We start from the raw sequence: 15,760 nt of genomic DNA on the forward strand, positions 1-15,760 counted from the left end.
TGATTTTGTACATTTTTCCGTTCTCTATGTACATGATGTATAAATTCTATTTCTTATGCGTCAGAATATTCCGTATGTTTTTTTTTCAATTGTAATTTTTAACACAGCGAAATCCACATTGGTTACGATACATGTGGACTTACGTGGGAGGCATATTTTAACAGCCATTAATATGTACATCTCGGAGTCTGCGCTAAGTATAGATGTATCGAGAATTTTATCACGGTATTGTTTACAAAGCGAAAGAAGCACATCAAATTAGAATAAAATTTTAATCATATAGTTAAATAAAATAACAGTGCATGTGTAATAACAAAAGAACAGGTTTAAAATGGAATGTAGAATTAAATTATAAGAAATGACTGTAATATTTTTTCTGTCTATTCGAAACAACTTAAAAATGTGGTACACTCTTTTAAATAACCCGCTACGCGGGTTATTCAGTGTGCACCACATCTTTTATGTTATTACTTCATAGACAGAAAACATATAAAAGTCATGCCTTAAATATAAAAATTGTGTTATTTTTAGGTCAAATGATAGCTTATTGTACGCTGATTCCAAAATTATGCGATTTCTATGCATTTTTTCTAAATAAGAGAGATAACTTGTTACTTCCGGTTTGAAAATATAACTTCCGGTATTATTTGATAGGGTTACTTGACACTGATTCCAAAAAAGCTAGTAGATACATTGTCTATCAAAATAGAACCGGCATATAAGGACCGAAATGATGCTGCAAATATATGTGGATAATTTAATCAGCTTTAAAGAGATATATTGGCAGCGCGTTATCCCTACAATGGCTTCCATTTTTACGATTATGGAGAGATAATGTTGACAAAGTAGGATCATGACTGTATGAGTGCTATATTTCAAATAAAATAGATACACAAAATTATTTTCATTTACCTGTGAACATTATTCTATTGGCGGCATTCTGTTTAAGGTTATTGTTTTCTTTCTGAAATTGTTTAACATCTGTGTTTATATGACTTTTGATTGAGTTAAGACATTTCAATTGATATTTCATAGTGTGTCTTTCTATGTTTTGATGTTACACTATTGTTTCTGATAAGGGTAAAAGTTGGTACCTATTAAAACGTTTAAACCCGCTGCATTTGTTTGTACCTGTTCTAGTCAGGAACCTTATGTTCAGTAGTTGTCTGTTGTTGATGTGGTCCATAAGTGTTTCTCGTTCTCGTGTTTTATGCATAAATTAGACCGTTTAATGGCTTGACACTAGTCATTTTGGGGGCCCTTTATAGCTTGCTGTTTAGTGTGAGCCAAGACTCCGTGTTGAAGACCGTACTTTGACCTATAACGGTTTACTTTTACAAATTTTGACTTGAAGGGAGTCTCATAGGCACTCATACATCATCTTCTTATATCTTTATTTTCTTAAAATGAAAATCTTATTAATGTTATACTTTTCTGGAACTGCGATATTTTTTCTTATGAAAACATTTACGATAAAAGTTGCACATTGCATTTCAAGAAACCTCGGCATTTTTTCATGAAAGGGTCATGATAAATAACAAAAAAAGAAAAGATGGGGTATTATGATTGCCGAAGTAACAACTATTTAACATAGGCCAAAATAACGATATTTTAGCAATTGTAGGTCAATGAAAGACAGTAAACAATAAGCAAGATCTTCAACTATGAGCATAACCCATACCATGTACAGTCAGCAATCAATCTGCTTTATGATACTATATTGAATAATTATAATGGACAGCATTGGCGATATGCCTTTGAAACCTAGAAATCAACACGATAGTGATATAATAAGAATTATTAAGACATCCTAGTAAAATTAAGTAGAGAAAGCCTAAATCTATGAACAGATAATTTGTTATATCGTCGTTCTAAGTAATGCCCCAGTTCCTGCATTCGTATGTCGATAGATCATTACAACACTAAATATAGCCATGACTGAGACTACTACAAATCCAACAACCTGAAAAATATAAAGTAGAAAATTCATATACATTGTAGATACATGTCTAAAATCTATAATAAGAACATTGACGAAATTAATCCGATGTAACCTCAAGTATAGATGAACAACACAAACAACTCTAAAGGAGTTTCCCTATCTTTAAAGCTACAACCTAGATTTCGTAATTCATAAGTTATTTTTTATTCTACCATATAGTTACCGCCTTCAACAAATTGCAGACTATGCCACAGGAGGAAACTTAACACAAGACATAGATTGATTTATATATACAATTGTAAAAATAATAGGACAAATGAAAAAATGCTTTGTATAATTGTAATAAGTTTGATGTAATAGTTGAGTTAATATTGGTGCTTTGAAATTGAAGATTTGAAAGAGTCTACTGAAGTCAAATTTACAATGTTATCCGGTAGTTTGTTCCAGTCGGTATTAGTCCTTGGAAAATAGGATTCTTTTCTGTACTGTGTTTTGCAGGATATAATTTAGAAGCTGTTAGAATTAGAATGTCTTGTTTGTCTTTTTTGTGGGATTAATTTATTATTTTTAGGTATTGCAACCTTTTTGTGTTCAATTTTATAAGGCATTACCAATCTTGAGTCTTTTCTTCTGTCAGAGAGGCTGCGCTATTCAAAGTGTTGTAACATGTTACCAACGGTTTCTGTATTTGTTGGTAACAAAACTCGCAGCCCTCAATTCAAACATGTTTGTACTATTCAAAATTATAAGTAAATTATGTGTTCTACAAGGATAACCAGTATTTCACCTTTAAAAGAGACGCGAACGATACCAAAGAGACATTCAACCTGATACCATAATTATTAACATATATGCTAAATAGTATTAGATTTACACCTATGCGGAGACACTTTTTTGTTTTAAATATGACATTATGTGCTATTTTCTAGTATGTGTTTTTTTAGCCCCATTCTTCTTCTTCCTGGTACGGGAAAGACGCCGGTGCCGAAGTGTGGAATATCCAGGAACCGTGATGTACATGCAAATGGAGGTAGAAAATTGTGTTATAACAAAATAAAATATTTGCCACAGTTCAATTACAATTTAAAATAACACTAATTGTAGCTAAATTTTAAACATATTCACATTATGTACAGTGGCTTAAATACAATAATTAATTAGCAAGACAGAATCCTGCAAATGTTAAGGCGGACATACCACCATTGTAGGATTCTAGGGAGGGTGACATGCAAATTGCTTCTGGGAGATTGTTCCGGACAGCAATAGTGCTTGGGAAAAAATGACTTAAAAAAGTCTTTATTTGTATTAATTTGCCTAAATTTATGTTTTCCTCATGTACGCCTGTCAGATTGAGTCAGGACATTATTAGTGACTTCGACTAACCCCCCATTAATCGTATCAATCAAAACAAGTTTAGCTTTTGTTCTACGAGATTGCAAGTTTCCCCATTTTAGTTTGTTTAACATACCAGTGACAGCTCCTGGTGATCTATCATTATATTAATTAAACACATATCTTGCTGCCTTGCGTTGTATCTGCTCAAGTTTATTGATTTGGTTTTGTTTGTATGGATCCCAAACTAGTGAGGGGTACTCGACAGTCGGACGCACAAGTGATGTGTACGTATGTTTTTTAACCTTACGTGTACAGTTTTTCATGTTTCTGCGTAGAAAGCCTAGTGTTTTATTAGCCTTTTAAGTTATATCATTAATATTGGGCCCCCAGTCAAGATCATTGCTTATTGTAACTCCTAGATACTTACTGTCTTTGACAGATTCAAGTACATGATTATGTAATTTATATTGAAATAAGTAAGGTTTTTTTTTAATTCTTTTTGAATATTTATGACATAGCTCTTTTCATGATTAAATTTCATTCGCCATTCAGATTCCCATTTTTCAAGGTTTGATAGATCTTTTTGGAGTGCTTGAGACTCATTTATATTATTAGATATTTTATAAAGTAAACAGTCGTCAGCAAAAAGACGAACCTTACAGGAGACATGCTCAGGTATGTCATTTATGAATAACACAAATAAAGTTGGGCCTAATACTGTGCCCTGAGTAACACCAGAGTCAACAACTAAATGGAAGATTGCATACCGTTAAGTAGGACTTGCTGTTGCCTGTTTGACAAAAAATCTTTTATCCAAAGTAAATTATTTTTGCGTATACTATAGTAATTAAGTTTTGTTGTTAATCTTTCATGGGGGACCTTATTGAAAGCTTTAGAAAAAAGAATTGGATCAATCTGATGACCATTTGCCAAATATTTGGCTATGTCCTGTATTCTGAAAACAAGTTGTGCTTCACAGAAACGTTTACTCCTAAAGCCATGTTGGCAATTTTTCTAATATTGCTTGTTAAGACGTGTTATAATACCTTACAGCAAATAGCCGTTATTTAGTTAAGAGACTATACAAATTATATTACTTTAAAAGTTTTGTAAAAAATTCACAACCAGCACTATTTCCCTCCATTGTACATAATGGAAAAAGTGTAAATATCTAACTCAAAATTTCACAAATTTACTTAATTTTTTAAATTTTTAAATTTTAAATTTTTTTTTTTTAAATATGACGAATTTAAACCCCTACACATGCAATAGCAAGTTCCAGGTTCTCTCTTAGTATCTGTAGTTGAGTTTCCTAAGATTTTCTAGGACCTGCACATTTTTGACTTCCATTCACACGCACCTGCGCACACAGTCTGGTGTGTTACATCTTACAAATTTAATCCAAATTCCGCACAAGCCAGTGGCGTAGCTAGGTCATTTTTACGTGTACGCCCGAACCTTGTTGAGGGGCCTGAAGGCCCAAGCGGATCCAGGCCAAAGAACCTGTTGGTAGTAGATTAGCGAGGGTGAAGCCTCCGGAAGTTTATGCGTTATCGAGAATGACATATTACCATTCCTGTCAATGAAAACTCATCAATAACAACATTCTTTAGATTAAAAATTGTTTCTTTTTGATGTTTTATCTATTCATTGTGTTTACTTTCAAATATGATTAAAGCCTTAGGGGGCCGTGGGGTAAAGCACTCAATCAACGAAAACACATTTTCATGTGCAAATGTCGTAAATGAGTTGTTCAGGTGAAATATTAAAATTTGTAAAGGATTCTCTATGGAACCCTGGTTCTCGCCTGGGATTTCTCCAAGCGAAAAATAATTTATCAGTCCATTACAGGATTTAAACAAATCAAATATTTTCATTAGATATTTTGTCTTGGTCAGGAATATTAATTTCTGCACAAGTTTCATGACAAACTACGGAGGTTTATAAATCTATCACGAAAATTAACTCATCATAGATACCAACTTTGAAATTTTGTACTTGCGCCAGACGCTCGTATCGTCTACAAAAGACACATCAATGTCGCTCGAAACAAACGTGACAAAAATTCCAGATCGTCTGATTTAAATAGCGTAAAGATATTAAAGTCTGTCTGTCATTATAACAGTTACACAGAAAAATTGAACGAAAAAAAGTTTGCTTCTGAAATTAACCATAAAAAAAACTTCAATAAAGTTTCATTAAATTCGACGAATGTTTAACAAAGTAATTGACATGTAACACATTTTAATCTCAGACTGTAAATGCAAAATGAATTCCTTTTATCCATAAATTACGAGAAAACTCATCATATATAATTTCGTCATTATACTCTGGATACTCTATTGACCATCAACAGTTTTTGTCCAGCTACCGTAAAATTTTACGAAGGTTTGACAATTAAAGTTATTAATATCTTAAAACTTTAACAACATACTGAACCTTAATGTACATAGTTATAATATCGGCACCGCTGGCAAAATTTAGGATCGAAATGTCTCGCTTTTGCGACATAAATGGCAATGGCTCGACAAAAAATGAAAACCGCATATCGAATCTTAGCACATAATGAATTGCTTTAAGAAAAGAAAAGGAAAGTGAGTATAGAATTCACGGTATATTAAGACTTTGACAGAAAATGAACAAAAATATCATATGATAAAAATGTTTGTCTCTTTTATTCGCAATTACAAGCCATTGAAGAAAGACATAGAAGGTTGATGTACTATTATTTAATTCTTTTAATTTTATTGAGATGATTTTTTTTTTGCCAAATTCAAGTGTACGCCCGGGCGTTTTGACGTAAACGTAGCTACGCGCATGCAAGCCGGTGCTAGGGACCGTCTAACCCTTGCAGTGAGGTGAGAGTTTTTTTTTTAGTTCCGCGTTGCAGGCATCATTGTGACTTTGAGATGATCAATAAAAGCGCTGTTCATTCACTTATTGTGTTTTTTATTTGCTGTGCATGAACTGATTTTGTGTCATGGATGGATACCCTTTATTCCATGTTTTTCTATTAAAAGTTACCTGTAAAATGAATTTGTATTTCAACCACTGTTCTAAAATCAAAATCCTATACAACGCAACGGTACATGGTATATAAGCTTCTGTATGCTTCGATTCTTGACACCTGTAAACATATTTAGTAAAATGAACACACACATATATATGGAATTACTTATAACGTCTTCTAAACATATCTTTTTTTTTGTCTGTGGATTAAGTACATCACAAAAAAACCTAATAAGTTTATATATATATTAGTAAATGTATGTAGTGTGACGTTTCGTTATTGTTGTGCATGAATTGCGTTCTTCATTTACCTATCTAGCTTCTATTTGAATGTCTTAATACAGTTTTTGTGGACACGTACTCTTGCAGTAAGTTTTCCAGTTTGTCGCCAAGATGGTAAAAAACAAAGAACGCTATTTATTTAGAACAATAACGTAACATTACACTACCCCGTGATAAAAGGTACTTAGTTACATATCTTGATAAGTCCCGTGAAGGATGAAAAAGTTTTAACGCTGCAAGAATTTTATTATCTACCTACCTGATTTTTGTGTTTTTTTGATAAATATATATGCTGTGTACAAACAGTTATGTTTTTTTGGGTACAAATTGTCAGTGTTTATTAAAACTGCTTAACACAAGCGAATGATGCAAGCACACAGTCTTCGCATATTTCTGTCATATTTCCATGACTACAAGATACCTTTTAATATTGAGCATTGATACTAATAAACATTATAAGAACACATTATTGTATATAGCTATATATGATTTTCGTATAAGGAGAACACATAAAAATAGAATTTAAACCATCAAGGTGTCATTATTTCCAGTTTGAAGACCAGGAGAATAGCACTCAATATATTCATGGTATATGTTAGGTTGAAGTATATAAGTTTGAATTTTAAAACATTATACTGATTCAGATAAACTTAAATGTTTAATCACCTGGTGCAAAACGGTATGTGTCAAAAAACGTATCATTTGTATAAAAACCCTGTACCAATTAAAATTTGTACAAACTTACATCTTGTACACAACATATACATACGGCTTGGAAATACTATGGAAGAGAAGGTAAATACTGAGATATCCTTGTACAGTTACATAAACCTGCCGATGGTGGAATTTAAATCTTTATCATCATCTGATAAAAAAAAGCTAGCTCCGAAAAAACCCCAGGAGCTATCAACAACTTAGATTACTTATATAAGGTGTACACTTATCAACAATATAAATTATGATTAATGTGGAAATGAATTTTTTTTCAACAAGTTAGAACTGCCGAGTTCAAATGGTACACAAATAGTCCCGTCAGTCTAGCATATATTGACCCTAACCTGAAAGTAATTGCAACAGAAGATTTTTAAGTTTTAAGCAATCTTTAGCATTATACCCCAAACATACACAGAAAAAAGTCCCACAAAATCTAACTTGAGGAAGACTAAAAAAAATCACCATTTAAAATTCCAATGGAGATTTGTATTGGAAAGGGAGATAACTCTTGCAAAAAGGCAGAAATATCAATAAAAATTGATACAAAATTATAACTTTACCGCTTATATTCATCAGAACCCTGTATACCACATTGCCTCACATTCTCATTAAGAAAAAATTCACACACCTAATTAAATGGGCATTCAAAAAATCAGAATGTGAATATATATGTTCAAACTCCTTTAGGTCATTTTTTAGTAGCAATAAACAAAAAAACTATGTTAATTGGACATGCTTTGATACTATATATGCCCTTGAATTTTTACTAGATAACATTTTTGTTCGCTTTGGGGATTCCGTATATCGTCAGATTATCGGAATTCCAATGGGGACTAACTGTGCACCACTTATTGCGGATCTGTTTTTGTATTGTTATGAGTTACAATTTATGACAAAAATAAGCAAAGACCCATCAAAACAACATCTGATAAACAAATTTAATAATACTTTTAGATATTTGGATGATATTTTGGCTCTCAATAATGACGACTTCAGTATGTATATTAATGAAATTTATCCTGCTGAACTTACTTTAAATAAAGCTAATACTAACAATGACCACTGCCCTTTCCTCGATCTTGATATCTATATCACTAACGGAAAGCTGAATACTAAAATTTATGATAAAAGGGATGATTTTTCATTTCCTATCGTTAATTATCCGTTTTTAGATGGTGACGTTCCCTTGTCACCATCTTACGGTGTTTATATTTCTCAACTTGTACGATTCGCTCGTGTATGTAACAATGTTTTAGATTTTAACGAGAGAAATTTATGTATTACTGAAAAATTATTACACCAGGGTTTTCGATATCACAAACTAGTCAAAACATTTACTAAATTTTATCATCGGTATAAAGACATCATTCGTAAATATAGCTCAACATGCAGACTTCTTATACGTTCAGGTATTTCACATCCAATTTTTTATGGAAATATTCTTTATAAAGCACAAAGGTGTCAGTATTCACCTCAGAAACTTAAAAAAACCTTTGAATAGACTTATTAAGAAGGGATATAATTACGATACTGTTGTCAAGTCATTAAAGATTGCATATTTTGGCGTTAATATTGAGTCACTGATAAGGTCTTTGCGTCGGAACACATTTATTCTAAAAACAGTTGTTGGCATGACACGGGTTATGTTCTTCTCATATATGTTATGATGGTATGATACTAAACCCCTAACGGGAAGGATTGTGCCTGATGTACATATGATGAAATCATAATCTTTCAGTCAGTTTAATTGAAGTCTGGAGCTGGCATGTCAGTTAACTGCTAGTAGTCTGTTGTTATTTATGTATTATTGTCATTTTGTTTATTTTCTTTGGTTACATCTTCTGACATCAGACTCGGACTTCTCTTGAACTGAATTTTAATGTGCGTATTGTTATGCGTTTACTTTTCTACATTGGTTAGAGGTATAGGGGGAGGGTTGAGATCTCACAAACATGTTTAACCCCGCCGCATTTTTGCGCCTGTCCCAAGTCAGGAGCCTCTGGCCTTTGTTAGTCTTGTATTATTTTAATTTTAGTTTCTTGTGTACAATTTAGAAATTAGTATGGCGTTCATTATCACTGAACTAGTATATATTTGTTTAGGTGCCAGTTGAAGGACGCCTCCGGGTGCGGGAATTTCTCGCTACATTGAAGACCTGTTGGTGACCTTCTGCTGTTGTTTTTTATTTGGTCGGGTTGTTGTCTCTTTGACACATTCCCCATTTCCATTCTCAATTTTATGATTCTTGATTTTTTAGCGGTCTTTACAGTGTAACAAACAACACTAAAGGTGTGTTCATATATTTTATCAAGCTATAATCTAGATTTCGTACTTTATTAGTTGACCATTTATTGAATTTTTCAATATGTCAAGGTAAAGAATCTCAAATTTAATAAAAACAATTATGAATGTATTCTTCTTTTTGTGGTTTAAAGTTTCTTTAGATATGTAAGTTGCTGAAATAATATAACATACAGATATAAACATTTCCAAATGTTCACATTATTTTTCCAAAATGGTTACAAAGCTTCAAATTTGCAATTTCTTTAATGAAAAATGCATGAAAAAAATAAAACTACCCATACATTTCATGAGCAGAAGATTATATAATTCAGTCAAATACAAACTTATAACCTACTCAAAGTATCACACTTTAAATAAATTTCAAGAAAACAACCAAAAACTGACCAAAAAAGACTTATTTTTGTAAGAGTTATCTCTCCTTCCAATGTTAATTTCCATAGAAAATAAAAAATGCTGATTTTGAGTTTTCCTCAAGTTAGATTTCATGGGACTTTTTTCTGTGTATATAAGGGGCATAATGCTATAGATTAGAACTAAAACATTTTCTGTTGCAATTAGTTTGAGGTTAAATCTTAGTTTGACTGGACTAAAAGTAATACAAATCAGATGTAAAATCTCGTCACTTAAACAAGGCTTTCATTTGGTACCCCTTACGAACATTTTTTTGTTTACACATAAGTTACCATATCGCTCGAAACAAAACAAAACAAAACACATTAGTTTGCGGGATTTGGAGGGAAATAACAGATATAACAACAATTAAAAAGCATGAAAAGTATAATCACAAAAAACTGAACTTAGAGGAAAGTCTAATCGGAAAGTCCATAATCACATTGCAAAATCAAATAACAAAACACATCAAAAACGAATGGACCAGAACTGTCATATTCCTGACTTGGTACAGGCATTTTCAAATGTAGAAAATGGTGGATTAAACCTGATTTTATAGCGCTAACCCTCTCACTTTGAAGACAGTCTCATCAAATTCCGTTATATTTACAATGATGCGTGAACTAAACAGACATAATAAAAAAAAGTCAAAATATGGGTACAGTAGTAATCACTGTGCTACAATTTTAAAAGGAACAATTTAACATAACACAAAAACATCTATCTACAAACACATTCATTGATTTGCGTGTCTGACGTCAGAAATTTTTATACGTCACATATATTTGTCGTTCAATGTATATACAAACAATTTTACATAGGCAATGTTAGCATACAGGGTTAAAAGATCAAAAACATGTAAGAATTAGTTACAGAAATAAAAGTTTAAGCAAATTAGATGTCACTACATGACAAAGAGTTGAATATTTAAAATTATATGATAGCTTCTTATGCAGCTTGAGCATTTTTAAGTATGGTATTTTTAATTAAAATCGTAACTGAATGAAAGGTTCTTAACCCTATATTTTACTCATAATTGTGCCATACGTAAGGCACCGACCATTCATTTTTTTTTGGTTGTTACTAGGTTATTTTTTTTCTCCCGAGACAAAAATACATAGATATATTTTGTTAAGTCTAATAATTCAGGATTAATTACAAAAAAGAAGATGTGGTATAATTACCAATTAGACATCTCTTCACAAATGACCAAATTGACACAAAAAATAGTTATATATATATATATCACCGTACGGTCTTCAATAATGAGCAAAGCCAATATCACATAGTCAGCTATTAAAGGCCCCGAAATGACAAATGTAAAACAATTCAAATGTCAAAACTAACGGCCCAATTAATGCACAAAAAATTAACGAAAAACAAATAAGTAACACAGCAACCAACGACAACCACTCATCTGTATTACAGGCTCCTGACTTGGGACAGCCACATACACACATAATATAGCGGGGTGAAACAAGTTAGCGGGATCCCAACCGCCCTAACCTGGGACAGTGATTTAACAGGAGAACACAAACACGAACTATAAAAAAAAAACAGTTGAGAAAGGCTTAACTCATCAGACGAATACTAATGGAAAGACATCATAAACAGTCTGAGAAAAACATGACATTGTGCAATGCCAAAGAACTAGGTATCGACAGATTGTAGATCCCTTAAATTGCATATGTATATAACAATAGTATTTAGTCTGCTTTTAAATTACCGATAAAACAATCAATATTATTAATACCAATAATAATTCACAGATCTAATCACAGTGTTGATTTGGTAACCTTTATAATAAGTTTATTTAAAGGATCGATATTTTAGAAGGATCGTTTCTAAATTTCCGGGCACGGTAAACAGCATTGAGGATGTGCCTTCCCGTTTGAAATAGGTTTTTTTACAGGTAAAACCAAACTTCAAAACCAAATATTTATGTCTATGGAAGCACTTTGTAAAGGTTTTAAGTCATTTATGGCAACGAAATTCCTGACTTAATAATTTACCGGTAATACAAAGATAACGTTCATAAAATCGAAAACATCACAATAAAAACGGGCACAGCGAATAAGTTGTGAAGTATAAACACCGTAATAACATCACTAGCCCTAAAAAAAAGAAATTTAACAATAGGAACCAAAAATCGTACCTTTTTTCTCTCGATAATATTAGTTTTGAGTTTCCCGTGTAAAACTTAAATATCTAAATACAGGAAAGGACAGTTATTTTCGTTTTCCTTTGATTCATTTAAATTAACTGCATGTGAGTGCCATCAAATGAGTGCAATTAGGAATATTTACAATCTGTCGATAAACTTTGTTGCCGAAACGTACATAAATATTATCGAGGAGAAAAAATTGACAACTTCAATCAGCTCATCACACCTCAAGTAAGTATATATAGCATATGTACCTTTCTTATTCGTGAAGAAGGCTTTAAATGAGTTGCAGCAAATATATTTGTATTCAGATTTACTAAACGACCATTTAATTATATAAAAAAAAATTTGATAAGATTATGTAGGTGTAAAGAGTGGAAAACTCTGTCAACAGAACCAAAAAGACCGCAAAAGCACGTAATTTATCTAAAACATCCAAAGAATGTTTACACTCCAAAAATATTTAATTACACTACTTTCCTATATTTTATTTAAAAAATGTATGATAAGTTCTTTGATAGGGAACCAAAAATCGTACCTTTTTTCTCTCGATAATATTAGTTTTGAGTTTCCCGTGTAAAACTTAAATATCTAAATACAGGAAAGGACAGTTATTATCGTTTCCTTTGATTCATTTAAATTAACTGCATGTGAGTGCCATCAAATGAGTGCAATTAGTGCCCATAGGAATATTTACAATCTGTCGATAAACTTTGTTGCCGAAACGTACATAAATATTATCGAGGAGAAAAAATTGACAACTTCTATCAGCTCATCACACCTCAAGTAAGTATATATAGCATATGTACCTTTCTTATTAGTGAAGAAGGCTTTAAATGAGTTGCAGCAAATATATTTGTATTCAGATTTACTAAACGACCATTTAATTATATATAAAAAAAATTGATAAGATTGTGTGGGTGTAAAGAGTGGAAAACTCTGTCAACAGAACCAAAAAGACCACAAAAGCACGTATTTTATCTAAAACATCCAAAGAATGTTTACACTCCAAAAATATTTAATTACACTACTTTCCTATATTTTATTTAAAAAATGTATGATAAGTTCTTTGATCCTAAATATTGTGCTACAGATGAAATCTAACTGACATATGTCTCCCAAGTGAGAAACTCTGCTTCCTTTAGTTTATAAATATAATGGCCCGAACATCTCTGAAATGTTGCAGTAAATGTTATTGCTGCAAATTATCAATACCTCTGGTGACTAACTTTTGTCTCCGAATTTTGTATCAGTCTTGTAGCCAGCACTAATTTACTGTCATGAAAATATGGATATTGTTTTATTAACATTCACTTCTATAAAAAATTTTGAATTGAGGGATATATCTCCTTCGTACATACTTCTGTTTCTTTGTGCGGTTTTAACTTTTACTATTGGTCCTGTTTGGTTTTATTGGTTTTTTAGCGTTTTGGTTTTTAAATATTTTAGCCTCGATCATCCTTGCAGGGACATTTGTTTTATGTCCATGGTGTAATGATGACGTATTAATATGTTTAAATAAACGGAACTACAAACAAATGTGATGCAAGTGGGAATTTTAGCCTGCCTAAACTCAGTTTGAAAGATTAAATATCTAACGATGGTTCTTTAAAATTTTTAGAAACAGCAAACCTTATCATTAACATTTAATTCCTAAATCAATAGGCAGCGTATTTTCAATCAAAATTAACCAAACAATGGTAACTCAAGTTATCCTTTGGAAATAGATATACATCGTTTCATTGATATTTAGACATACACCAGTCCTTCCCTTTTTTTATTTTATCCTTCTAAGTTAATAAAAAAAATCACCAATGTTACTCAAACTTCTATCCGTATCTTCTGTGGTATCTTTCGTCCTTTTTTCTATCCGTTATTATTTGTTTTGAACCTCGTAACGTACAGACAAAGTAACGACTTTCTCGAATATTTGTTTTTCTGTCAACATAATAAGCATTCATACAAAATATGAAAGTAAGCCCTTCTATAAGTTATTCAAATATCTAATTCAAATATTCTAGTATAAGAGACCAGAAAGAAAATTAGAAAAATCAAATATACCTTGTATAAAGTGACTTTAGCAGCCGGTTTCTTTCTATTCTGTCCTTAAGAGGTATTTTTAGTTTTATCCAAAAGTCGTCTGTAAGCTTTGAGTCTTCTTCAATCATAAAACCAAGGTTAAAGAGAGCCTGTAAAGATACAATCATTTATGTTATAATCATTTGAAACGAGTTTATGGTGATGATAATGTTTATGAAACGTTTGAATCAATACATCAGGCGAGGTTTTGTAAATAGACTATGAAATAACAGGTAAATAAACTCATCATAGATACCAGGGGTCGTATGCATAAAACATCTTAACTTAAGTAGTCCTTAAACTTAGATTTCACTAAGAATTTCCTTAGTTAAGTAAAATTCTTAAGTGGTATGCATAAACTTACTTAAGTCTTCACTTAACTAAGAAATACTTAAATCGGAACCTTTCTCTATTTACCGTATGATATATACTAGCTCATCACATGTACTCATCCGTGTAAAAGTTTGTTATGATTATTTAAATTTATTGATCAATGCATGCTTTTATTTTAAAGAGCTGGGATTAAATTGATATTGGTATGTAAAACAATTCAATAGAACGTAACATGATAGTTGATAGTATAATGATGAACAATTGCCCCATATAAGACAACGTTTAAGGTTGATGTTTTGACGGATGAGCATAGGAAGAAAAATATTTCGGTAATCCAAGACTTTCCTCTACTTAATCTTAAACCATCTTTTAATGGGTGTTATATTTTCTAGATACAACAATATGTTTAAACTCTAACAAAACATGATCAAGGTTTCAGTGGCGTAGCACAAGACTAAGGGCAACATTGTAAGCAAATCATTTTACAAAACAAATCATGTTACAAAACACTTTTTTCAATAAAATGTTTACTAATAGTTCAGCTTATTATGCGTTGACATCTCCCTTTCCAGACCCCTTACTTACATTTACTTATGGTTTGAAAATCTATTTTGATGTGAAATTAACATTTTTATCACTTATTTTGATACGAGTAATGTATCATAAATACCTCATATGATCTTATATAAACTTCGATTTCCATGGGGTGTAGCAGTGGGGAAGATTGCCGCAACAGTGATTCCATAAACAATCAACGATTGTTTCAACAAAATGGAGGTACAAGTCCACCCTCTCCCCCCTTTATGAAAGAAATCCACCTCTTGGTATGTCTTAAAACTTTTAGATTTTGTCCCTGTAAGTGAATACAAGTTTAGGGTATGCCCTACATCTTTTAAATAAAATTAAATTGAAAATTCAAATGATCCCCCCCCCCCAAAAAAAAACCCGTACAGAGTAAACAAAAGAAAAATAGAACCATGAATTACATGAGTATAAAAACTGAGTATACTTTTCGGTATACACACGAGAAATGGGAAATCGTAAACTACCCACTGTTATCTCTTGATTTTTTTATTATACGTGATTTGAAGAAAATTACGATGGTCGTTAATATTTAGCAATAAATAAACGAATAATTAGTATTTTATTACTGATATAGTTATTAATCAATTTAATTGTAGGTTACCTATTAATGTTCTGCAAAAAAC

At 31.7% G+C, this 15,760-nt stretch overlaps 1 protein-coding gene across 1 annotated transcript in view; it reads right to left on the reverse strand.

The window, feature by feature from the left end:
* Positions 1-253: 253 nt before the first annotated feature.
* Positions 254-15,760, reverse strand: part of LOC139523878 (protein sel-1 homolog 3-like) — a gene marked incomplete in the record, with an annotated part of 87,896 nt that continues 72,389 nt past the window's right edge. Inside the window, 3 exon segments of the mRNA XM_071318248.1 lie at positions 254-1,963; positions 6,302-6,404; positions 14,202-14,329. Coding sequence (XP_071174349.1) covers positions 1,859-1,963; positions 6,302-6,404; positions 14,202-14,329 — 336 coding nt within the window.

The sequence above is a fragment of the Mytilus edulis genome, chromosome 5 (assembly GCF_963676685.1).
Source record: "Mytilus edulis chromosome 5, xbMytEdul2.2, whole genome shotgun sequence".
In the NCBI taxonomy this organism is placed as follows: Eukaryota; Metazoa; Mollusca; class Bivalvia; order Mytilida; family Mytilidae; genus Mytilus; species Mytilus edulis.